General features: G+C 50.2%; 1 protein-coding gene across 2 annotated transcripts in view; it reads left to right on the forward strand.

Annotated features, from left to right (window-relative positions):
• Window positions 1-23,517, forward strand: part of UXS1 (UDP-glucuronate decarboxylase 1) — a 56,583-nt gene that overhangs the window by 24,298 nt on the left and 8,768 nt on the right. For both annotated transcript variants that reach the window (XM_061432551.1, XM_061432550.1), the window contains exons 6-11: window positions 8,773-8,953; window positions 15,455-15,559; window positions 17,795-17,854; window positions 19,420-19,541; window positions 22,625-22,744; window positions 23,244-23,287. In XM_061432551.1, the coding sequence (XP_061288535.1) occupies window positions 8,773-8,953; window positions 15,455-15,559; window positions 17,795-17,854; window positions 19,420-19,541; window positions 22,625-22,744; window positions 23,244-23,287 (632 nt within the window). The remainder of the gene's footprint in view (window positions 1-8,772; window positions 8,954-15,454; window positions 15,560-17,794; window positions 17,855-19,419; window positions 19,542-22,624; window positions 22,745-23,243; window positions 23,288-23,517) is intronic.

Genomic DNA, 23,517 nt, shown 5'->3' on the forward strand with positions numbered 1-23,517 from the left:
TTTAAATGTTTGGTGAAGTTCACCAGAGAAGCCATCTGCACTTGGGCGTAATTCAATCTCTTGTTATAAATCTGTGCAGTTTCCTGTTTCTTCTTGAGTTAGTTTTGGTAGTTTCTGTCTTTCTAGGAATTCTCCACTTTGGCTGCATACCCTAAGTTTTGGCCGTGCTGTTTCTTCTTTGTCATTCATGTCAAAGTATTTTCTAATTTACCTTACAATTTACTGTTTGATCCATTAACCTAAACACTTGGGGATTTCTCAGATTTGTTACTGAAGTCTAATTTCATTCCCTTATACTCAGAGAACATGCTTTGTATGATTTGAATCCCTTTAAATTTATTGAGGCTTGTTTAGTGGCCTAGAATATGGTCTGTCCTGGAGAATATTTCCTATTCTCTTAACAACTTATTGACCAGAGATGTATTAATATGTCTTTTGTTACCCAAATGGTATTGATCTGAGATATATCAATATTCACTTATATAACAAATTATTGGATACTGGATGCTTGGGGCTGGTGCACTGGGACGACCCAGAGGGAGGGTATGGGGAGGGAGGGAGGAGGGTTCAGGATGGGGAACACAGGTATACTTGTGACGGATTCATTTCGATATTTGGCAAAACTAATACAATATTGTAAAGTTTAAAAATAAAATAAGCAGGGTGACAATAAAAAAAATAAAAATAAAAAAAAAAACAAATTACTGACACAGGTGTTGGTTTCTACAAAGATCCCCTGGTCAGTAATGTGTTAGAAGAACTGTGTATTATACTGCGGTTGAATGGAGTGTTGCAGAGGCATCTGGCAGGTCCAGTGGGCTTGTGCTTTTTGAGTGTTTATTTCCTTTATTTCTGCTGCGTAGTTCTGTGCAGTGTTGAGAATGAGTTATTGATGTTTCTGGTTATTGTAGAAGTCTCTGTTTCTCTCTTCAGTTCTTTCAGCTCTGCTTTACATATTTTGTATCTCTGCCGTTAGGTGTGTAAATGTTTATACCTGTTGTATTCACTTGATAGATTGACTCTCTTGTCCTTACACAATGCCCCCTCTTTGTCTGTGAACATTTTTTGTTTTATCTCTATTTGTCTGGTAGCATTACAGCCACTCCCTCTTTCTTATTGCTATTTCTGTGATACTGCATCTTACGTTCAGTGTCTTATGCCTTTGAGTCTACAGTGACCCCTTTAGACCATGTGCGCCGCTGCCGCTGCTGCTCAGTTGCTAGTTGTATCCGACTCTTTGTGACCCCGTGGACCGTAGTCTGCCAGGCTCCTCTGTCCATGGCATTTCCCAGGCAAGAGTACTGGCATGGGTTGCCATTTCTTTATAGAATGTTAATCTTTTTATCACCAAGTCCACTTTGCCTTTTTTGTTCCTATGGATTTGAATTAACTTTGGTGTCATTTCTTTACTGCAAACAACTTTGCTCTCACCTACCTTCTTTGTTTTATTGTTGTCAAATATGTTTCTATATTTTATAAGGATAAGTAGCACAGTTTTTTAAGGATAATACATTTTTATAGGGATACATAATACAATTATATACATACTGTTTTCAACTGGCTTTTTCTTTTTTGTTGTAGTGCTAAAACATAACATAACATTTTTATTTTAACCAGTAGGTGTTTAGTTCTTTGGCTTTAAGTGTGTCCACAATGCTGTGCTAAGTAGTTTGGTCTTTAAATTGAAAGGATTTCAGAAGAGAAGAAAAAAGTACGATTATATTGCCTTTTATAGTTAGTTACTCAATTACTTTGTTCTCCCCCTGCCTTCTAGAATCATTTGCCTTCAGCCTGAAGAATTTAGTGTTTCTTGTATGGCCGGTCTGCTAGCAATGAATGTTTCTTATCTTATTTTTGTTTTTTATCTCTAGAAGTTATCTTTGGTGTTTGTAATTCTTGGCTGCAGTTTCTCTCTACTGCTTCCTCTGTCATTTGTTATGAAACGTCAGCAGTGAGTCACGGGGTTCCCTGTGCTTCAGGCGTCATTTTCTTTTCCTCCTGTTCGGTTTCCTGTGGCTGCAGTAACAATTCCACCGACTCTGTAACTTACACCAGCAGATGCTCCCAGTTCTGGAAGCTGGATGTCTACACCCGCGTTGTTGGCAGGGCTGTCCTCTCTGATGGTTCTGGGGGGGATCGTTCCAGGCCTTTCTCTCCACTGTACTTTGGCCAGGAGTCCCTGAGCCCCCTGCTCTATGGGGCTTCACCCCAGTCTCTGCCTCCACTGTCACATGTTGCTCTCCCTGTGTCTCATGCTGGACTTGTGGTCCACCCTACTCCATAGTGACCTCACTGTAACTGATCACACCCGCAGTGACCCTGTTTCCAAATGACGTCACGTTCTGAGGCTCACAGGACATACACTTTGCTGGACAGTATTCAGCCCCACGCAGCTGCTTTCAGAGTTCACCTTTGTCTCTGGTTGTCATCATTTTTAACGTGACATGTCTGCCTGTGACGTGTCTACCCATGTTTACATTTTCCTGCTTGGAGCTCGTAGAGCTTCTTGAATGTGTGGATTACCATGTTGCATCAGTTTCGGGGAGTTTCAGCTTTCTTTCCTTGGTATTTTCCCATTACCTGCATGTTGGGGTGGTCATCAGCACTTCATGTTTGTTAGAAGCTCTGCTCATGTTCCCTTACAAGTTCTCTCTGTTCTGCATGTTGCCTAAACCCCCTCTGGTCTGGCTTCACATTTGCACGTTCGTTCTTCTGCTGGATCCACATTGTTGACTCTGGTGCCTTCTCCTCTTTGGTTACTGCACTTGATGACAGAATCTCCATCTGTTTCTGTCTTACAGCTTTCTTCTCTTTAGTCTCTCTCCACTTCTTCAGCTGGCTTCCTCCAGTGCTTTGCGTATACTTGTGGTGGCTACTTCGCCGACCACTGAATCTGACGTTTGGGTCCCACGGGCGGGTGTGTCGCCTGGTTGCTGTCCTATGCTGATTCCCACACAGCTGTTTCTTTGTGCATCTTGACTTTTTTGGTAGAAAACTGGCCACTTTGGGTGGGCCCTGTGGCAGCTGTGGATCCTGTTCACCCCTCCCCACCAGGCCTGTTGTATTTTGGTTTGTTGGTGTGTTTGTGTCTGTTCAGTGGCCTGGCTGGTCTGTGTTGCTGACATGTTTCCCCTGGAGTGTAAGAGTGGTGGCTGCAGCTTCAGGCGTGGACAGGGTCACCCTGGAAGGTGGTCCCAGCACAGTCTTTGCACTGTTTCTTTCCCTGATGGCCCTGTTGAGCCATTCCCCTTGTGTGGGGTCACAGCAACTGTTAGGCTCCTATAACTGGCCTGTGCTGTGGTCTGTCCTTTCATCAGGACCTAATAAATTGTCCCTTGGTCCTACCCAGTTAAATTCTCGCCCCTTTACAGAGGGCGCTTTGAGCCAAGCTGTGGAGGTTTGTCCTGACCCTGGGGGCTCCAGGGTCTCTCCCGGGTCTGCCTGCTGAACCAGCTGTCTCGTGGGGCACCAGCCCCTCTTCGCTGCTCTCCATCCCAGTCCCCCTTACTCTCGAACTTTTCCCCCTTTATTCCAAATAAAGTCAGCTCCTTAAAGGAGAGCTTTGTTCTCTTTTTGAATTGACTCCTTCTGTCCCCAGGGAGCAGTCTCTGAGCCACCTGACAGGAAACCTCTGGAGCTGGAGGAGGGGGTGGGGCAGGAGGAGTAGCCTCTGATCTTCTTGCCTCGCCCCTAGGCCACATGGGGGCTGAGCAGGGGTGACCAGGGTCCCACAGTCACACCCTTTCATGGGGGTGGGGAGGAGCTTCTGCTCTAAGGCGCAGGTGGGAGCTGGGTGGGGAAAGGGGGCACTTGACCACCAGGCTCAGGGGTCAGGAGTCCAGACCAAAGGGGACCAGAAATGAGAAATGCTGGGGGCAGGGTTTGCCCTCCCCGGTGAGATGCCAAATCCTGTCACTGGGAGCCCCTGTTTTTGGCCATTCCTGACAATCTCACCTTCTCACCTGCTTTGAACTGGTGGAGGTAGGGATTGAGGGTGGGGGTGGACGGTGAGGCAGTGAGCGGGCTGGGGCTCCTATGTCCAGACTGAACTTCCATGGATTTTCTTGGATAAGGGTTTCTTCATCTCCCATTACCTTAGGACAAAATCCAAAGACTTAAATATTGGGTTCTATGTGGAGCGTCTGATTGACCTGTGACCTTGATGTATGAAAGGTTAGGATGCCGGGGGGTCTATTCATAGCCAACATCTCTGTTGAGGAACCATGCGTCCTGGACACCAGAGTTGACACTTGTGACTCGGAGTTAAACTGCTTCCCCCACACAACCTCCCTTTTCTTTTAGAAGTTACAGAAGGTCCCTGCCTGTTCGAGTGGCTCCTTAAATCTCACCGCGAGCAGACTCTGAAGCCTGTGTATACTTGTGTTCTGGGTATTTTCTGTCAAAAACGTGCAAGCCTTTAGGTACAGATCAGGAGAGACATCAGTGAAGAGGGCTTCCCAGGTAGTGTTAGTGGTAAAGAATCCACCTGCCAATTCAGGTTAGACATAAGAGACATTCGATCTAAGACAGTAAGAGGGTCCAGTCCCTGGGTGAGGGCCTGGCAACCCACTCCAGTATTCGTGCCTGGAGAATCCCATGAACAGAGGAGCCTGGCAGGTTACAGTCCATGGGGTCTCAAAGAGTCAGACATAACAGAAGTGACTTAGCCATACACATCAGTGAAAAGCTGATTTTCCTAATCTTCCTGTTACCACCCGTCAGAGTGATCAGAAAATCTGACACTCTGTGCTGATATATGAACCCTGCATAGCCTCTCGAGGGTTCTTGTCACTGCCAGTGGGGGGTGGTTTTCCTGTCAACGCTGAGCCCTGTGGAATTAATTTCACTTTCTGTACAATTACAGTCAATAGGCTTAGTGTTTTTCACTCTTTACCACCTCATTGGTTAAGCCACATTTCAGAGTCATTTGGTACCTAAGGCTGGCATATGGCTGCTAAAACTTAAAGCCTTCTCAGTAATTGTTGAAGCCTCAGCACAAAGAAGAGATTTGCTCCAACAGACTTTTTTTTTCTTTTTGCTGATGAACTGTGAGGCATAAGTTTGGGTGCTGACCTGAGCTGGACCCTGCTGGCTCCCACAGGAGCATGTGGGACTGAGATCACGGACCACAGGGGCAAGCGGAGCTGTGCAGGGCCTGATCCGTTCCATGGGCGAGGCCTGAGAAAGCTGTCTGAGTGCCAAGCTTCTGCCCATTCTGTTTCCATTTAAAATGCTTGCCTGAGGGGATGAAGCTGAGTAGAAGAAACATTTTATAAACACCCAGTTATGTTACATGGTGGCACTAGTGGTAAAGAATCTGCCTGCCAGTTTAGGAGATGTAAGAGACGTGGGTTTAGTCCCTGAGTTGGGAAGATCCCCTGGAGAACGAAATGGCAACCCACTCCAGTATTCTTGCCTGGAGAATCCCATGGACAGAGGAGCATGGCAGGCTACAGTCCATGAGATCACAAAGTGTCAGACATGACTGAAGCAACCTAGCATGCACACATGTAGCTGTGTTACGTAAACCTAAATACTTTAGATAGAAAGGAACTATTCCAGAAAAAATCTTTAATCTATTTTAAGACAGGCTAAGGTACTTCCTTCCCCAGGGGATCTTCCTGATCCAGGGACTGAACCCACATCTCCTGCTTTGGCAGGTGTTTTGTTTTTTGTTTTTTGTTTTTTTTTTTACCACTCCTGAAGCCATGAAATTAAAATCACTTGCTGCTTGGAAGAAAAACTATGACCAACCTAGACAGCATATTAAAAAGCATAGATATTACCAACAAAGGTCCGTCTAGTCAAAGCTATCATTTTTCCATTAATCATGAATGTATGTTGGACCACAAAGAAAGCTGGACCATAAAGAAAGCTGAGCACCGAAGAATTGATTGTTTTGACCTGTGGTGTTGGAGAAGACTCTTGAGAGTCCCTTGGACAGTAAGGAGGTCAAACTAGTCAGTCCTAAAGGAAATCAGTCCTGAATATTCATTGGAAGGACTGAAGCTGAAGCTCCAATACTTTGGCTACCTAATGTGAAGAACTGACTCATGGAAAAGATGCTGGGAAAGATTGAAGGCAGGAGGAGGAGGGGACAACAAAGTATGAGATGGTTGGATGGCATCACCGACTCGATGGACGTGAGTTTGAGCAGGCCCCGAGAGTTGGTGATGGGCAGGGTTGCTGGCCTGCTGCAGTCCATGGGGTCGCAAAGAGTCAGACCGGACTGAGCAACTGAACTGTAACCGTATTCTTGCCTGGGAAATCCCATGCACAAAGGAGTCTGGTGGGCTACAGTCCATGTGGTTGCAAAGAGTCGGACATGACTTAGCAACTACAGAGTAACAGGTGCTTTACGCAGTTTTTCGTCGCCACTGAGGCTAGTGAAATGTTGGCGGCTGTCCTGTATGACTTAATACCCTGCTTTTCTGCTGGCTCCCGGGTCTCACCCGGTTATTTAGGTGCAGAGATAAAGTTGGCATGCTATGGGACATTTTATTTTTGGAAGTGTTTGCATATCAATATAGAGTTACATTAAGAGGGGTTAAATTTCTTCTGAAAAGATGTAATTTTACTGATGTAGAAACTGTGGGAAAATGCGATTAAACAAAGGTAAGACACAGTGAAATCTCACCTGAGGCAAGCACTAGGGGTGAGCCAGATTGGAGGTTAGTTATTTTTCCAAAAAACTATTCTTTCAAATCACTGTCCAGGTGTATAGATGAAAATGTAGGAGCACGGAAGATAAAACGCACCCCAGACAAGTGGACAGGTGGTAGACAGACTATGGAATCAGGAGGACAGGCTGATGTGTCTTTCTCAGGGATCCAGGGATCCTGGCCCAAAACTCCAGCCCCCAGATGTCGGTTCTCATCCCTGAAGCAAAGGGGAGTAGAATAACAGGGTTCCCGACAGAGAACAGATGCAGCTGATGGGAGACTGAGGGACATCAGGGCTTCTTGGTTGTGCGTGTTCTAAACCTTCGTGTTTGTATTTTCATCTGAGCACACCCTCCGATGGTGGACAGGTGTGTTGTCCCCCGCGCCCCCGCCCCTGCCGCAGTCAGCCTTCTCCCCTGCTCCCCAGGCAACTTTGCTCACACCTGGGTTAAACACTGGAAAGACGCATCAGGCTTTCTATGAACAGAGGGCTTCATGCAGAGTAAATGTTTTACAACCATAGACCTAGAGGTCATGGTGCTTTCTCCTTAGGTGAAAAGAGTGCATGTTTTCTTTACTGTTAATTCTTTCACTTTGGAACAGGAGGGTGACAGGAATGTGAGTTTTGAAGGAGAAGGTGAGATGGGTCGCCAGGATGAGTAGAGAATGTATTTTCCATCGGTTTATTATTTTTGCTCCTACCCTCCAAAAACAAGATGCACTTTATCTAGCCCCCTCTGCGTAGATTATCTGGATCAAGTCTTTTTATTAGTTAAAATTTTTTCAGTCATAATTGCCTTTTCACATTTGCTGGGTGTCTGTTTTAGAAGCACATTCCTGGTGATCTCTGGCCTCTGGTGGTCATTCAAAGCTGCCCCACTTCTGCTCGGCCGGGTCTCTGACCGTGCACAGCTGAACAGTGCCGTTACTCACGCAGGGCCTTGATCTGCACACAGTGTCTGCTGCTGCTTATTTTGTTCTTAGGAACAGCTTGAAAGGTCATAGCTTTTTATGAGGTTTCTGAGTCCAGTTTAAACATGACATCCTTCTTTTCGGTAGTTCACCAAATAGACGCATGTTCTGGTACTTTTTACAAAAGTGATTCTAAAAGATTTAGAATCCCATCAGTGATGCTCAGCGTCCCACCCATATAGAACAAGGATCTTTTAGTAATGTAAGGTTCGCCGTCGAAGAGTGCCCTATGAACTCATAACTGCTACTTTCCATATCACTTCCTGGTGGCAGTTTGGATTTCCAGGCTGCCTAGACGTATACAGGTCCAACTCCCTGCTGTAGAGTCAGAGGACCCGCACATACCTGCCTGCACATACCCTCCCCTGCCCACACATACACCCCCTTGCTCTCACACACCCTCCCCTGCCTGCACACACCCTCCCCACCTGCACATACACCTCCTTGCTCTCACACACCTTCCCTTGCCTGCACACACACCCCCTTGCCCTCACACACCCTCCCCTGCCCGCATACACAACCCCTTCCCCACACACACCTTCCCTTACCCACACACAACCTTCCCTGCCCCTACACACCTCCCCTGCCCGCACACACCCCGCTGCCTGCCCACACATGGCCCTGCCTGCACAGACCACCACCAACCCCCCACCACCCCCCGCCCACACACAACCTTCCCTGCCCGCACATACACCCCTGCCTGCACATACACCCCTGCCTGCACACACACACCCCCGCCCACACACAACCTTCCCTGCCCGCGCACACCCTCCCCTGCCCGCGCACACCCTCCCCTGCCCTCACACACCCTCCCCTGCCCGCATACACAACCCCTTCCCCACACACACCTTCCCCTACCCACACATACCCCCCTGCCCGCACACACATACACCCCTGCCTGCACACACACACCCCCGCCCACACACAACCTTCCCTGCCCCTACACACCTCCCCTGCCCGCACACACCCCGCTGCCCGCCCACACATGGCCCTGCCTGCACAGACCACCCCCCCTCCACCCCCGCCCACACACAACCTTCCCTGCCCGCACACACCTCCCCTGTTCAGTAGGGGCTGCACTGGTACACATCCCTGGTACAGAGTGATTACTGTGCTCTCCCCTGCTGTCCCCACACAGGTAACCGGGGGCGCAGGCTTTGTGGGTTCCCATCTCACAGACAAACTCATGATGGACGGTCACGAAGTGACCGTGGTAGACAACTTCTTCACCGGCAGGAAGAGGAACGTGGAGCACTGGATCGGCCACGAGAACTTTGAGCTGATCAACCACGACGTGGTGGAGCCACTGTACATCGAAGGTGAGCGAGGGCTGCTGTGCTGGTTGGTGTCTGGTGGGTGTGTGGGCTCGATGGGGCCCCCGGATGGGTGGCTGACTCGGTCACGTTGAGTCCCTGTCTGGTTTTGGAAACAGTCTCACCACATCTCGGGCACTACCCTGGCGTCTGTGGTGGAGACTGGATTGGGGAACGGTCTAGATTCACTGTTACGTGGCTGTCGATCTGATATTTACAGCAGGGCAGGAATGTTCTCCTGTTTTAACAAGCATTTTGTGGGACTGTGTTGGTCTGTTTGTCTCCCGGGCTGGCATGCTGTGTGGGTTTTAACAGGGTCCCAATGGTACCACTTGATCTTCATCTCCCCAGCAGAGCTCTACCAGCTTCTTCTCAGCACACATCGTATATTTTCAAAGTGTGACCACTGTGGTTTATTCTGATATCCTATTTCCAGTGGGAAAGTAGCTGTTGTCTGGACTCAGGAGTGGGTGGTCCGTGTGGTGGAGGAGCTTATAACTAGGTTGGCTCGGGTCTGGGCGGGCACAGTGGCCTCAGGGCCCCCTTGTGGTGATGAATTATGAAATGGTCAGACAGGAAGCCTTATTGTCACAGGGGTTGTGACAGAGGCCTCTGCATTGTCGGGGTTAGAGGATTGGGAAAGAAAGTTGTTGCTTTGGAACAAATTGTAATCACGGAAATAACTTAATAGATTGTCTATGGCTTTAAAAGAATTCTGGATTTTACCCACCACAGTGGTTAAGTTTCTGATGTTGAATCTACCCTGCAGACTAGCTCTGGAAGCAGTAAAGTGAATTATTCTCCCCCTACCCCACCCCACAACCCATTCAGGACATGGGAAGTTTCTAAGAAGCCAGGGCCAGTAGAGGGTGTGTGTGGTTTGTGGGATGGATGCCAGGCCATCAGGATGGTGGTCGCTGAGCTGTGGCCTGGAACGGCACTTTGGACACAGGCAGGTGTCTGTCCCAGGAGACGGCCCTAGGGACAGGACAGCAGGCGGTGACCAAGCTCTCAGAGCTGATCAGATGCTCCTGAAGGGAGGGGGAGCCCCTTGGAAGATGAGCTGGAAGAGGAAGGAGCTATCTTCATGGGTGGGTGGACTTCAGGTTTCTGATCTGACCAATTGGGAGCCTGGAGTAGCCCCTCCTGTCCTTACAGCTGGGTGATGAGCAGACTGATGGCCGGCAGCCATCTCTGCTCCTGCAGGGGACAGAAGGCCCAGGGCACACTGCCCCCTGGGATCCTGAGATGGTGCTGGGCACACCTGGTGTGCCTGACTGGGCGGAAGTGAGTGGGAGCTGCCCAGGGGCTGGGACAGTGTGGATGGGTTGTAAGTCCCAGCTCAGCTCTGGGGGTCGGGGGCCCTTGTGTTAAGTTTCCCCTCCAGGAGCCCCATGAGGGGTTCTCAGTGACAGGTTTCCAGCAAGGGGCAAGAGGGTTGGGGGAATGAACCCTCCTAAAAATCCACACAGAGCACCCAGTTCTCCCCTGAAGGCTCCTCAGGGGCGACCTCCCCCCACAGCCTGACCAGCATGGAGGGATGCCCCCAGCCTAGGCTCACAGCAAGGAGACCCCATCCTGGGACCCCCTCTCCCCTCACTTCACTCCCCCCTCCCCTCAAGGAGACTCCGAGGACAACAGGTGCACCAGAGGAATCCCAGGGCCCCGGGTAAGGAAGAGTCTCTAGGGAAACCCAGGGACAACCAGGGAGACCACACCGAGGTCCCAGGGGGTCAGCTCTGACCTCGAGGGCTACAGGGCAGCGAGCGCAGCTTGTGTCCAGCCTGTTCATCCCCACTGTGCCTGGTGTATGGTGCGCGTCCACAGTACGGACTCGGTCTGAAGAGGCAAAGCCAACATCAGACCTGGAGCAGACGTAGCAGGGACATGGAGTTACCAGAATGACTGTTTAAATACCTCTGATCCATGTGCAGAGGACACGGGTGGGTAAAGTGGAGTCTGCAGAGATGGGAGGGTCACGGGGGCTGAGAGATAGAATGTGGTGGTCAAGGGTTAAGAGTCTGGCTTTCTATGCAGCGGACACAGGTTTGAGCCCTGATCTGGGGAGCTCCCACATGCTGCAGAGCAACTAAGTCCGAGCAGCCACAAAGACCAGAAATAATTAACTAACTAAAAGGCCAGAAATAATAAAAAATAAACAAAATTTTAAAAGTTACATAGAAGAGAATCTTAATTATTTCTCTCCTTTCAAAAGATGATTCTTTCCTAGTGATAAAACTAATACACAGATGCTACAGAAAATTTGGAAAAGTATAAAAAAGAAAATAGAAAATTAATCCTCATATCCAAAAATGCTCTCTCTGTTCTTGTTAATATCTAATAATTTCTTTAAATGTGATCTTTTTAGATTAAATGTATGGTTAATAGGCAATATAAATTATATGGTTCAATTTTTTTTTTTTTTAATTAAAAAGAAATGCCTTAAAAAGTCTTCCTCTTGCCTCTGTCTGCCACCTCACTCTAGGAGACTGCTCTTAACATTCGCTCATCTGCAGTTCCCTTCTGTGACCCAGTTAACACAAGCAGGTATTCATGATTCTTCCCCACGGTAGAGAAAGTAGCATTTTTTTGTGTTGCTCTGAATTTTTTCCCCCTTGCTTTTTGTATCCTGATGATCGTTCTGTATCATTCATGCAGTGCTACTTCATTATTATTTTATCATTATTTTCTTTTTTGGCACTTAGTCGTGTTCTTTTGTGCGGCTGCACCAGATCTTTTTACAGAGACACATCTCCCCCACTCCATGCTGTTAGCATCTCCCCATGGCGTGAACATAGCACAGCTTCGTTACCCCATGCTGCTGGGGGCGGGACTTGTGTGCTGCACCTGGCCGTCCAGGAAGTGGACGTGGCTTGGGAAGTGCCCAGATGGATGTGAGGTCACTGCTGTCGTCACCCTGGGTTGTGTCTGAGCTCCTGATGTGTGTAGCCTGTGACTCCCCAGAGCTTCCCTGAGAGCTTGTCCCCCCGCTTCATGGGCAGCGTGTCTGCAGAGAAGGAAACAGGCAGAGAGGCCCTCGTGTTTGGGGAGCTGGGTCCTGGCCCTGACGGTGCCCTGGGAGGACATCCAGGAGCCTGGAGCCACGGGCAGCCTGACCACTGCCAGTAGCGACCCCGAGGTGCACTGCCATGTCCCGGGCACTGTTGTCACCTCTCTGTGGTGGACACGGTTAGTTCTCTGAACACGTGTCGGGTGAGCTGTTAGCCCTGGGTGCTGGGCCCTTTCTGTTAGTGCCTTGTACCAGGCAGAGGAATCCAAGGGGAGACCTGGGTGGGGGGAGTTGTCAACACCTGACCCTACGCCCCCACCCCGCAACCCTGCCAGGTGCTGGTAAGAGGTGGGACTGAAAATGGCATTTGCTGAGAGCTTGGGGCCCGTGTTTCTGTGGGCATTTGAAGAGTGCCCCTCAGATTGGAATGTTTCTGTAGAATTATATTCAGTAATTTAAAATTTTTCCCACTTACAGTGATGGTACAAGTGTAAGCATCGAACGCAGAGGCTGTGGGGCTGAGACCCTCCATGTAACGTGGAATTCCTCCAGGGAAGCCAGCACGTTGGCTTGTTATCGTGGGGGTCGGGCAGGCATGCCAGCTGGTGGCTGATCCGGTGCTGGGCCAGACCTGAAGCAGGCAGCCTCCCCTTGGCATTAAGTCAGTATTATTTGATATGAAGTCAAGGCACAATCCCAATCTTAATTTTCCGTGCCAAGGGAAATTTGGTCTTTACACTTTGAAAAGTTCTGTATCTTTAAGCCCTGTTTTCCATCATAGATGCTGGTGTCGGGGAGCAGTGGTCAGGCTGTGTGTGCCGTGTGGCCACGAGTGGCCGTGACACAGCAGAGGTTTGACACAGGTCACGTGGGGAACTTGGTTAAAAAAACACGGTATAAAGAAAAATACTGCAGGAAGATGTAAATATTCCGCCTGTTTCTCTGTGGATTTCCCCTTTGGTAGGAGATAGCACTTGATTTTTTTTTTTTTTTTTGTATGGATTCTGAGCAGTAATTTTGAATTATCTCACGAGCTGTTAGTTTTGAGCGCTTTTTCTTTCTGTATCTATGTCTCACGTGTGCAGAATTCATTCATTTGGGGTTAGACTGCCTGGGTTTTCAGAATTCACAGGAGGGCCAGTGCACTGTGGCCACCCCACCCTGGGCCCGTCTTCCTCCCAGCATAAAAATAACATGCCCACAGCCTGCCAAGAACACTACTTTGAACCTATTTAAGGAAATTATGTGAGAAAGGAGAACTCGAGAACTTACTGTTTTAATCACTCTTTAACTTGAGCTCTTTCGGGCTCATTTCTCAAGGCTCTTGTTTTCCCAGTTGTGGTTCCGGCAGGCAGCCTTGTTCTCGGGACGGGGTGGCAGGAGAGTCGCTTGGTGGCCGGCAGCCAGCATGGACAGATCGCCACGCCGGTCGCCCTCCCCCAGCTCAGCGGTTTGAACATCATGCTTGTTTTGGGTGCAGTGTGTCATGCAGTGGGCAGGCTCTGAGCACTTTTTCCTGGGTAGTGAGAGTTCACCTTGGTTATTAATGCCTTGTGGTATCTGCCTAGCACCTCTCATGACTGATTTTTTATGCTTGTTCTGAAGTTTCCCCCGCTGTCCTGCCCGTAATTCTTCCGGGAGACTGTCAGTGACTGGGAGGCCACTGGGGCCTTACTGTTACAGCCAGGACGTGTCCCTGTAGGAAGGAGACACTGCTTAAGGCAACACAAGGTCTCGTGTTACAGGGCGTGCCTTAGCCCTCCCAGGAGGGGCGAGGGGGCAGTCATTTGCTCATTGGGTCATCTGTCCAGGGACACTGCGTGACTCTCACCTCTTGGCCACTGTAATTAACGCTGCTATGCGTGTGGGAGCGCGAGCACCTCTTTGAGACTCTGCTTTTTCACTCCCTTGGCTGTAACCCCAGGAGTGAAATGTCTTACCCTGTGTCGATTCCATTTCTAGTATTCTGAGGGAATGCCCCGCTGTTCCCATGGCGGCTGCTGTGTTTGCATTCCCACCAGCAGTGCACAGGGGCCCCAGTTTCTCCACATCCTTGAAGACAGCGTTTGTTACTTTTTGGGGGGGGTTTTGGTAGTAGACATCCTGATCCATGTGAGGCAATACCTCAGTGTGGTCTTGATTTGCGTGTTTCTGATAAGTGACATTGAGCATTTTTTCATACACTTATTAGCCATTTGTGTATCATCTTTGGATGATATATTCAATATATTCAGTGTTTGCCATCTTTTAAGTTGGTTGATTTTGTGTTGTTGTTCATTTTAGGAGTTTTTTATATATTCTGAATATTAGCTTATCACATATAATTAGCAAGTATTTTTTCCCATTCTGTGGGCTGTTTTTTCACTCTGTTGATGGTGTCCTTTGATCCTGGCAAAATGTTTGATGTAGTTTCATTTGTCTATTTTTGCTCTGTTTCCTTTACTTTTGGTGTCAGATTCAAGAAATCTTTTCTAAATTCAGTGTCATGCAGCTTTTCCCATGTTTCCTTCTGGGCGTTTTCTTCCTTTAAGTCTTGTGTTTAGGCTCTTGGTCTGCTTCGAGTTGGGTTTGTGTGCTGTAAGATCAGGGTCCAGGCTTGTTCTTTTGCATGTGGATGTGCAGTTTTCCCAACACCACTTGGCAAAGAGACTGTCCTTTCCCCACCGCATGGCTCAGCACCCTTGTCAGAGATCGTGTGATCATACACAGAGGGTTCATTTGTGAGCTGTCCTCTCTGATCCTTTGGTCTCTATGTCTTGATGCCAGTAACACACCCTTCTGTTACCATAGCTTTGTATTGTGTTTTGAAATCAGAAATGTGAGTCCTTCAACTTTGCACTTTTTCAAAGTTATCATGGCTGTTTGGACACCCTTGAGTTTCCATATGAATGTTGTTTTAGATTTGTATTTATTCATTCCTTTTTGAGGTCGAGGGCACTGATATTAAAGCGTTACCTCTACCAGGGGAGTCATGTGGGATCCAGACATTTTGCTGTTCATGGCTCTAAACCCACCTCCAGATCTGGTGTTTATATGCAGGATAAGTAGAAACGGAACAAAAGCTCTCATCTCCCACACTTCCCTACCCTTTGTGTCAGATTTGTTTTTATAAACTTAAAATGTCGTTCATCTTGATATTCACACTTCTCTCTGTGTCTGAGAACTCAGTCTGCCTTCCAGTCTGAGCACTTTATCCGGATAGATCTTCTCAGAGAGCAATCCACTCGGCTATCAGACTGATTCCAGGTAGAGGGGAACAGGCCTCTTGAGGGGCCCCGGCACACTCTTGTTCCAGATGATCAGACTTAGTTTCTGTTCAAAGTTCTTCCAGTCGCATAAGTAAACTAGTTTCTAAGAAGAATGAAAGGTGATGAGTAGAATTTCGCTGAAAAATACATGAGCGCCGTTTTCACATGGTCCAGTTCTGGGAGGTCAGCGTTTTCCAGTGTATTCCCTGGAAGTAACAGGTGTGTTTTGCCTCCTGCCACCCCCCACAGTGGACCAGATCTACCACCTGGCCTCTCCTGCCTCTCCTCCCAACTACATGTACAACCCCATCAAGACACTGAAGACCAATACCATCGGGACCCTGAACATGCTGGGTGAGTCGGCCCCTCGTCCTGCAGACAGTCAGGGTGTTGGGACTAGGAGTTGGATCCTGACAGTTCTGTTCTTCAGCCCCCCTTCCCCATGCATGCTTTCGGGGTGACTGGGTTTGCCGTCACAACTCGGCATGGGGCTCCATCACTGTGGGAATCGGTCTACGTTGCCTCAGTGACATCCCCTGCTTTCCAAGTGCCGCCTGCCCCTCCTGCACTTCACCTACTTGTGGCATGTGTGCCTCAGGGCTAGAAGATTCTGATGAGAGGTGGGGCATGGTCTGGTCCCACAGAGTTGAGGGTGGGAGAGCCTCCTCGTGGGGTTGAGGAAACGAGCTCCAGACTGACTGCAGGCCTCACCCTGAAAGTGGAAGGTGAGCGTGAACACCGCCCCGGGTGGCTGCGTGTGAGCCCACAGACAAATCCAGAGAGTAGGCCACACGCATGTGGGTTGTTGAGGTCAGAGGCGCTTCTGTTTCCATGGGTTTAAAAACCAAGGGTTTTGATTAGGTGCAAAGTGAAGATGGGAACCACTTCTTTAAATGTCAAGTGAAAAGTGGATTTAATTATGGAATATTTAAAGCAGATTCTGTAATTGGGTTTGGGAAATAGCCCTGCATTTCAATTTGAGAAAAGGGCAGCAGGGAGGGGAGCACAGTCTGTTAGACAAAACCTTCGGGGCAGTGGGCTCTGTGGAAGGTGAAGGATGCTTTCTCTAACTCAGGGCACTGTGTCCTGACTGTCAGGTCACCTGGTGGAGACACCCCTGTTCTTACCACTGCACACATCTGCCCCCAACTCTCTCCAGCCCCCCCACCCCGCCTCCACGTGGAGCTGGAGGCAGTGCAGAAACAGCTACCATGCTCACGGTGTTTAGAAAGATGACCTTCCTCCCACCTGTTACAGGATGCTCCCTCCTATCCGCTGACAGGGGATAGGTCAGATGAGGGTTACAGTTGGGGACTTGGCAACCACGGAGATGGAGGGATGGAGAGGTTCCCAAAGCTGATGCCTTGAAATGCCCTTAGAGCAGGGGCTCCAGGTACTGGTCCATGACCTGTTAGGAACCGGGCCGCACAGCAGGCGGTGAGCCTCGAGTGAAGCTTCATCTGTATTTACAGCCGCTCCCCATCACTCACATTTCTGCTTGAGCTCTGCCTCCTGTCAGGTCAGGGGCAGCATTAGATTCTCGTAGGATCATGAACCCCAGTGTGAAGCGCACATGCAAGGAGCCTAGGTTGAGAGCCCTTTATGAGACTCCACTGCCTGTTGATCTCAGGTGGAGCTGAGGCGGTGACGCTAGTGCCAGGGAGTGGCTGCAGTTACAGAGTATCACGAGCAGAGAGGTATGACTGCAGAGACCCGAATAAATGAGCTGCAGACTCGTGTCAGAACCCTGCCAGTGAGTGGCAAGTGACAGCTAAGCTGCACCTGGCGAAGTGTGTCCTTATTTTACTGTATATCACAGTGTAATAATAATAGAAATAAAGTGCACAGTAAATGTAATCTGCTTGAATTGTCCCCAAACCATCCCCCAGCCCCCGCCGCGTCTTTGGAATAATTGTCTTCCATTAAGCTGGCCCCTGGTGCCGGAAGGGTTGGGGACAGCTGTCTTAGAGCTTGGCCTGAGCACTGCAGGTGACAGTAGTCCGTTCTTGCTGGGAGGGGTGAAGGCGAGAAGGGGTCAGAGCTGACACGGACACAGCCAGTTGCTTTGCAGAAGCTCCTGCGGAAGCTGGACTTCAAAGGAAAGAGGGAGTGGGGCAGAGGTGCCTGAACAGGAGACGCGCTTGGGCACAGTTGGAGGTGCCCGGGGCATGTGGGGAGCAGAGGGTAGAAGGCTGACCATCAGGGAGAGAGTGGCAGCCAGAATTTGAAGGACCTTGCCCTCTGCCTACGGGGGTGGGGGTAGTTACCTGATGGAGTGCTGGTTGCTACGTTCAGGTGAAGGAATCTTTATAAAATTCCCCAAGTCATACCTTATAATAAAGCCCACAGACCGTGCATTTGACCCTGTTCACAGTTACACATGTCCAGCTAACTGCTGTGTTTCTGGGAGTTCGTTTGTGCTTTTCTTACAGTTTGAATTTAGATTCCAAAGTAGATGCAGCAAGAGTGGATAACTTACAATGCATGGATGACCAGATACCATTTGTACTAAAACATTCCTTCAGTTGACTGTGCGCTTGTGTTTTCCGTGTCCCTTGAAGCTGACAGTGTCCTGTCATGTTTCCACAGGGCTGGCAAAGCGAGTTGGGGCCCGTCTACTCCTGGCCTCCACCTCAGAGGTGTACGGAGGTGAGTGGGTATCACTCCGTCCCCCTGGACAGCTGGCTCCTGTCACAGCAGGAGGGAAAAGGGACCAGTGAGTCTAGACTTGTTTCCAAAAGGCCCTCCCGGCTGTTCCTCTCCAGAGGGCAGCGACCAAGGTGTTCCCTCCTCCGGGTGGGATGAGCCTTTTTCTTCTGCTGCAGGACCTCCCCCACCAGGACTCAGTTATGTCACCTTGCCAACAAGCAGCAGCCACTTAAAAATCCACAGAAGTGTCTTTGCTCCAGAGGCACCTCAGGAGTCAGATCACGGAGGCTTTGCTGGTTTAGCCAGAGGATTTGCTCTTTAGTGAAAGAGCCCACCCCCACCCCCTCCACTCTCCAAACCCCGAAAGCTCAGGGGTTAGGAGACAGATGGTGGGGAGACAAACGTGTGCTGGTCGCCTCCACTGTTTTAGGGTAGGTTCTAAGAGAGCCTTAAGTAGGTGGAGCTAGAAAACCCTGGTGCCTGCTTTGCCCTCCCCGCCCCAAACCTTGAAGATGTGAGCGTTCAGAGGGGGCTGAGGGCCCTGTCCACTCAGGGGCTCCTGCCCGCAGGCACAGGGTTCTGGAGAACCAGTTAGTGGATGCAGCAGAAGCCAGTTGCTAATGCAGTGTGATTTTCTCCAGGCGTTGCTGTCACGGCCGGGAAGTGAGAGGGCAATGTGGGAAGAGATGCCTCTTAAAAAAATAAATAAGGGAACCAAGTGAAAAAAATCATAGAAGCTGCAGTTCTGGTGACGCAGCTCTGCTCTTTGCCTCCACTGGCAAGGCAGAACACCCCCACAACTCTGACGTCCAGGCAGTGCCCTCCTCCCACCAGCTCCAGGAAGGGGCATTGAGAGGTGGGGACCTTGTGTCCCTGTGCTTCCCACCTCTGGACTCTGCAGAGCTTGACAGGTCCCCACGCGGTACCAGGAGGCCCATTGTGTCACGTGTCCTAGAAGCAGCGAGGCCAGGTCCTTGTTCCTGTCTCAGTGCCCTGATAGTCCCTGTCCTGCCCCGGACGTCTTTTCCACGACCTCCTACTACCCTCACTTAGCATCTCGCCTCTGACGTCAGCTTGTGAGTGATGTTAGGGTGACTCTCAGAGGTCCCCAGGTCTGCTCCAACAGTGGTGCCTGCAGGCAACCCCGTCTGGTCTGCCGGCCCCCCATGCTGAAGGGGGGGCGGGTTTGAGATGATGTGTCCCCTGCACCCTCGCTGTTGGAGTAGCAAAGCGGCTTTGTGAGGGGTGAAGCTGGCACCCCCTCTGAACCTCTGGCATTTCCGCCCCAACGGTGCAAGCCGAGGAGCAGGTGTCTGTGTCCACCCTTTTCTGTTGGTCCTCTGCGGCATTCAGGGCCTCTCTGTGGGTGTCCAGCCTGCCCTGCCCTTAGCAGAAATCCCGAATCCCCTCTGATAGGTGTCTTTCCAGATGAGATGCTTATCCTGGTCTTTCCCAAACTCCGTTTTGCATCATTGTTATCCATTGTCTGTCAAACATGTGAACTTGAACAAAGGGAGGTTCTGAAAGTGCTTCCTCTTCCACCACCACCCCCCGCCCTCCCGCAGACCCTGAAGTCCACCCACAAACTGAGGATTACTGGGGCCACGTGAATCCCATAGGACCCCGAGCCTGCTATGACGAAGGGAAGCGAGTCGCTGAGACCATGTGCTATGCCTACATGAAGCAGGTATCGCGGGCTGGTGGTGTAGACAGGTCACTGTGCTGGATCGAGTACAGTTGACCATGGTTGACCCTGTCCAGGGTCGGGTTCCCCGGTTCCCCACTGTCGTAAATTAACGGTGCTGTCAGCAGCCTTTCCCCTGTCTCTTTTTTAAACAATGATTTCTGGGGATGAAGCCTTGGGTTTTGAAGACCCCAGCGTGGCTGGATCAGCTTTATGACTAACTGCCCACCAGCAGTTAATAATAAGTACTTCAGTTTTCCCAAGGCCTCCGGGTCGGTAGACGGTTTTTTTTTTTTAACTTTTTACTTCTCTTTCTGTTATCTAGTGGGTATACTTCATTTTTGCTTTCACATGGGCATCTTCAGGGATTGTTATTCACCCTCTGAGTCCCTGCCTCCTTAGTCACCCTGTGCTGTGGCCTGCCCATGGATCTTCTCACTCCCAGCTGAGGGGTGGGGTCTGGGTTCCCACCTGGCTTCCCGCTGTCTGCCCTGGGCCGGGAGCTATTGCTCACAGGCCCTGTGCCGCCCACCTGAAGGCTGTGCAGACACCAGTGAGATGTGCAGGCCATCTGTTGTGCTTGATCAGTTCTGGGGTCCTCACTGACATACTCTTTACTGGAGGGACATGTAGGTAAATGACTGTGGCCAGGTGTTTTCAGGGCAGGCCTCTGTGATAGGGAGATCTGTTTCTCTCGGACTGAGAGACGAGACCTCTGAGACTGAAAGCTCTGAGGACTGAAAGACTAGCAGGCATCCATCCTGGGAGCAGCCTTGGATTGAGGTTCATCATCATGGCCCAGTCGGAGCTCAGTTGTCCATGGGCTTTGTGCAAGGTGGGGTGGGCGCTGCCTGGGTACCCAGTGCTGAGAACTCAGGGCTGGGCTGGGAGGCCCTGAACACTTTGTTTCTTTTTAAGCGGGGGGTGCAATTACCAGAGACTTTTTTTCCTTATATTTTTAACTTTCACAAGTGTTGAAGACCCACTGAACAACCTTGTGCTGATGTAGGTATTTACATTTTTCTGCATATTTCATATTTCTTGGCCAAACTAATCACTTTCAAAGTTTCTCTGGGGCAAATGACTTGTATTATTCATTTATTTTAATCAGTTTTAGAAAAGACACACCTATATCATCTTTTTTTAAATTGGAGCGTAATTGCCCTACAATCTTGTGTTAGTTTCTGCTGTACAGTGACGTGACTCAGCCCTGTGTATACACATATCCCCTCCCTCTTGAGGCTCTCTCACCTCACCACCCCCCCACCCCTCCAGGTCAGCACAGAGCACCAGGCCGAGCTCCCTGTGCTGCAGAGCAGCTCCCCACGGGCCGTCTGTTTCACACGTGGTAGTGTAGTTATGTCAGTGCTACCTGCAGCATTTTTGAGCCCAGGATATTTTGACACCAAAAGTTAAACCGGTTTCCCAGGAACAGCCTCTGTGTATGTTGGTGCCTAAGAACACTAACTTGAGCACGAGAGGGTACATAATTACACTTTATCGTGTGATAGGTTTGTAGACTGTAGGCTGTTTTCTTTTGTGTTCAGACTGTGGGAGTATTTCTTGGCTTTTACGGAGCTAAATAAAGGTGGTGCACAAATAGGACATTATTGTTGAACTTTCAGTTTTTGTTAAAAAATTAGTAGCGTAACTTAATGTTGTAAGTGTACATATGAGGTATGAGCTCATAATAACTAAGGGTACTTAGTAGCAGCATAGCCAGCATTTATTGAGCACTGACTGTATGCCAGGACCTGTGGCCCATGCACAGGTCTTGAGAGAGTCACACTGTCTCAAAAATCTGTACAGTAATGTACCTAGTGGGAGTCCTTTGGGTGGTGGCCCTCAGAAGGTGTCACTCACTGCCCAGCGCGTCTGCTGCAGGTGCCGCCTGCAGGGGCTGCCCACCAAGAACCCGAGCAGATGATGTTGCCTGTGTGCAGAAGTCACGTGGTGGTCAGGGTGACAGTGGGCATCCCCCTGGGGACAGTGTACACAGGGATCAGTCATGGTGTCCAGTCTAGGAGTTGCCCGTGGACACAGGCTCAGCAGTTTTTGTGACAGTGGGATCTGGGCCAACAGTGCCAAGTAACTTGTGGGTTCTGGTCAGCACGCCTGCCCCAAGACTCATGTCTGCCGCGCCCCCACAAGGCCTGCCCTGTTGGCTTGGGGGCATGTGTGGGTCCCCACTCTCCACAGCCCTCACCTGCTCCTGGTTGGGGGAGCCCTTCGGTCCAGGAGATACATGTCTGTTGTCTGGTGGATTGCTCTAAGAGTTCACTGATTCAGAGTAGGTGATAGAAACAGTTATCACTGACAAAGCAGCCTGTGAAATTAATAGTTTGCAGAAGGTTTGGGGGGTTTAAAAAATACATTCTTTCCTGATTACGTGTTTGAAACTGTGTTTTCTGCAATTACAGAAGTAATAGATGTTTATTGTAGTGAAAACAGGAAGGTTGGAAATAATGTGCAGAAGAGAGTGAAGGTCCGCAGTCTCACCACGTGGGACTTCCATTGCTGTAATCAGTGTTAAGTGTGTATCTTCCCAGGCATTGAGCTAATCGATTGTATCAGGTGCTAGGTGGTCTGGTTTTTCACTAAACAGGTGAGTTTTTCAGCAGAACAGAAGGGGATGTAGGTACAATGTGGTCCTTCCCCAGGACAAAGTGTTGTCTTACTTTTCTTCAAATCAGCTATTAAACATTCACTGACATTTAAATCTCTGTTGAGTGATTAGTTTACACAAAACGATGTGAAAGAGATTGGGAAAGAGATGCATAACATGATGCTTGTTGAGAAAATAGATACTTATTTACTGGGGCAAAAAATGTACACCCATTATTTCCTCTTGCCCCGATTAACGGCCTCGGGTTTCTGCACTGTGTTCACGCCAGGGCCTCCTGGCAGTGGGATCCGGGGCTCCTGTGAGTTTGGGGTGACTCTGCAGACTCCAGGCTTGATTACAGAGCACATACATCCCGTGTGTGCAGGGCAAAGCCCCTGCATCTGGAAGGAGCAGCCACGAAGCACGGTGATGGTGAATCCTTCATCTGTGGGGCACAGGGCTCACATTCTCTCTGTTGCAGGAGGGCGTGGAAGTGCGCGTGGCTAGGATCTTCAACACCTTCGGGCCCCGAATGCACATGAATGATGGCCGGGTGGTCAGCAACTTCATCCTGCAGGCGCTGCAGGGGGAGCCGCTCACAGTGCGTGGCCAGCGGGCAGGCGTGGGGATGTTGTCTGTGGGGCTCGGAGTGAGGGCGTCCCATCCGGGGAAGCTGGCCCTGAGTCCCATGTCCCCGCTGCCTTCAGAGGGAGGGAGGGAGGAAGCTTATGGGAGCTGTGACTGAGGACGGGCTCAGGTCACTCTGTCCCCAGGCACAGACACCCTGTTGCCTTGGGCACAGGGTCTGCCTGTGAAGACCCCTCTCTACATGCTTTTGGCCCTGGGGCGTCTCCCTGTTCAGGGCCCCTTCCCCTGGGAGGGGTGTCTCTGTACTCAGGGCCCCTCAAGGTGCCTCTGGGGGAGGTTCCAGGTCTGGTGGAGGCCCTCCCACAGTGGAACCCTGGGGTGTCATCCATGGGGGCTGGACCCTCTCCCGCGTGACCTGGCAGGGCCTGGAGCCACAGCCTCTGGATCCCGAGGGCATCAGGGTTGAGGTCCCCGTCTGTGGTTTCAGGACCCTCACTGTCATCTCCCTGCAGGTGTACGGATCTGGATCTCAGACGAGGGCCTTCCAGTATGTCAGGTAAGACCCCGGGCTGGCCGCAGCTCCCATCTGAGTTGCTCAGCCTTGGGCGGGACAGACTGCTCTGCTCCTGCATGGGTACCTGGGAGTTCTGTGAGCGGAGGTCAGGCATGCTGGTCCCTTGCTGCCACCTAGTGTCTGGTCGGCAGACCCACCGGCCCTGCCGGTCACCCGGGGGCTCCAGATCAGGCCGGTGAGGTGCTGGCCTCTGCATCCAACAGACTCGCAGA

This window comes from Bos javanicus, chromosome 11 (assembly GCF_032452875.1).
Source record: "Bos javanicus breed banteng chromosome 11, ARS-OSU_banteng_1.0, whole genome shotgun sequence".
In the NCBI taxonomy this organism is placed as follows: Eukaryota; Metazoa; Chordata; class Mammalia; order Artiodactyla; family Bovidae; genus Bos; species Bos javanicus.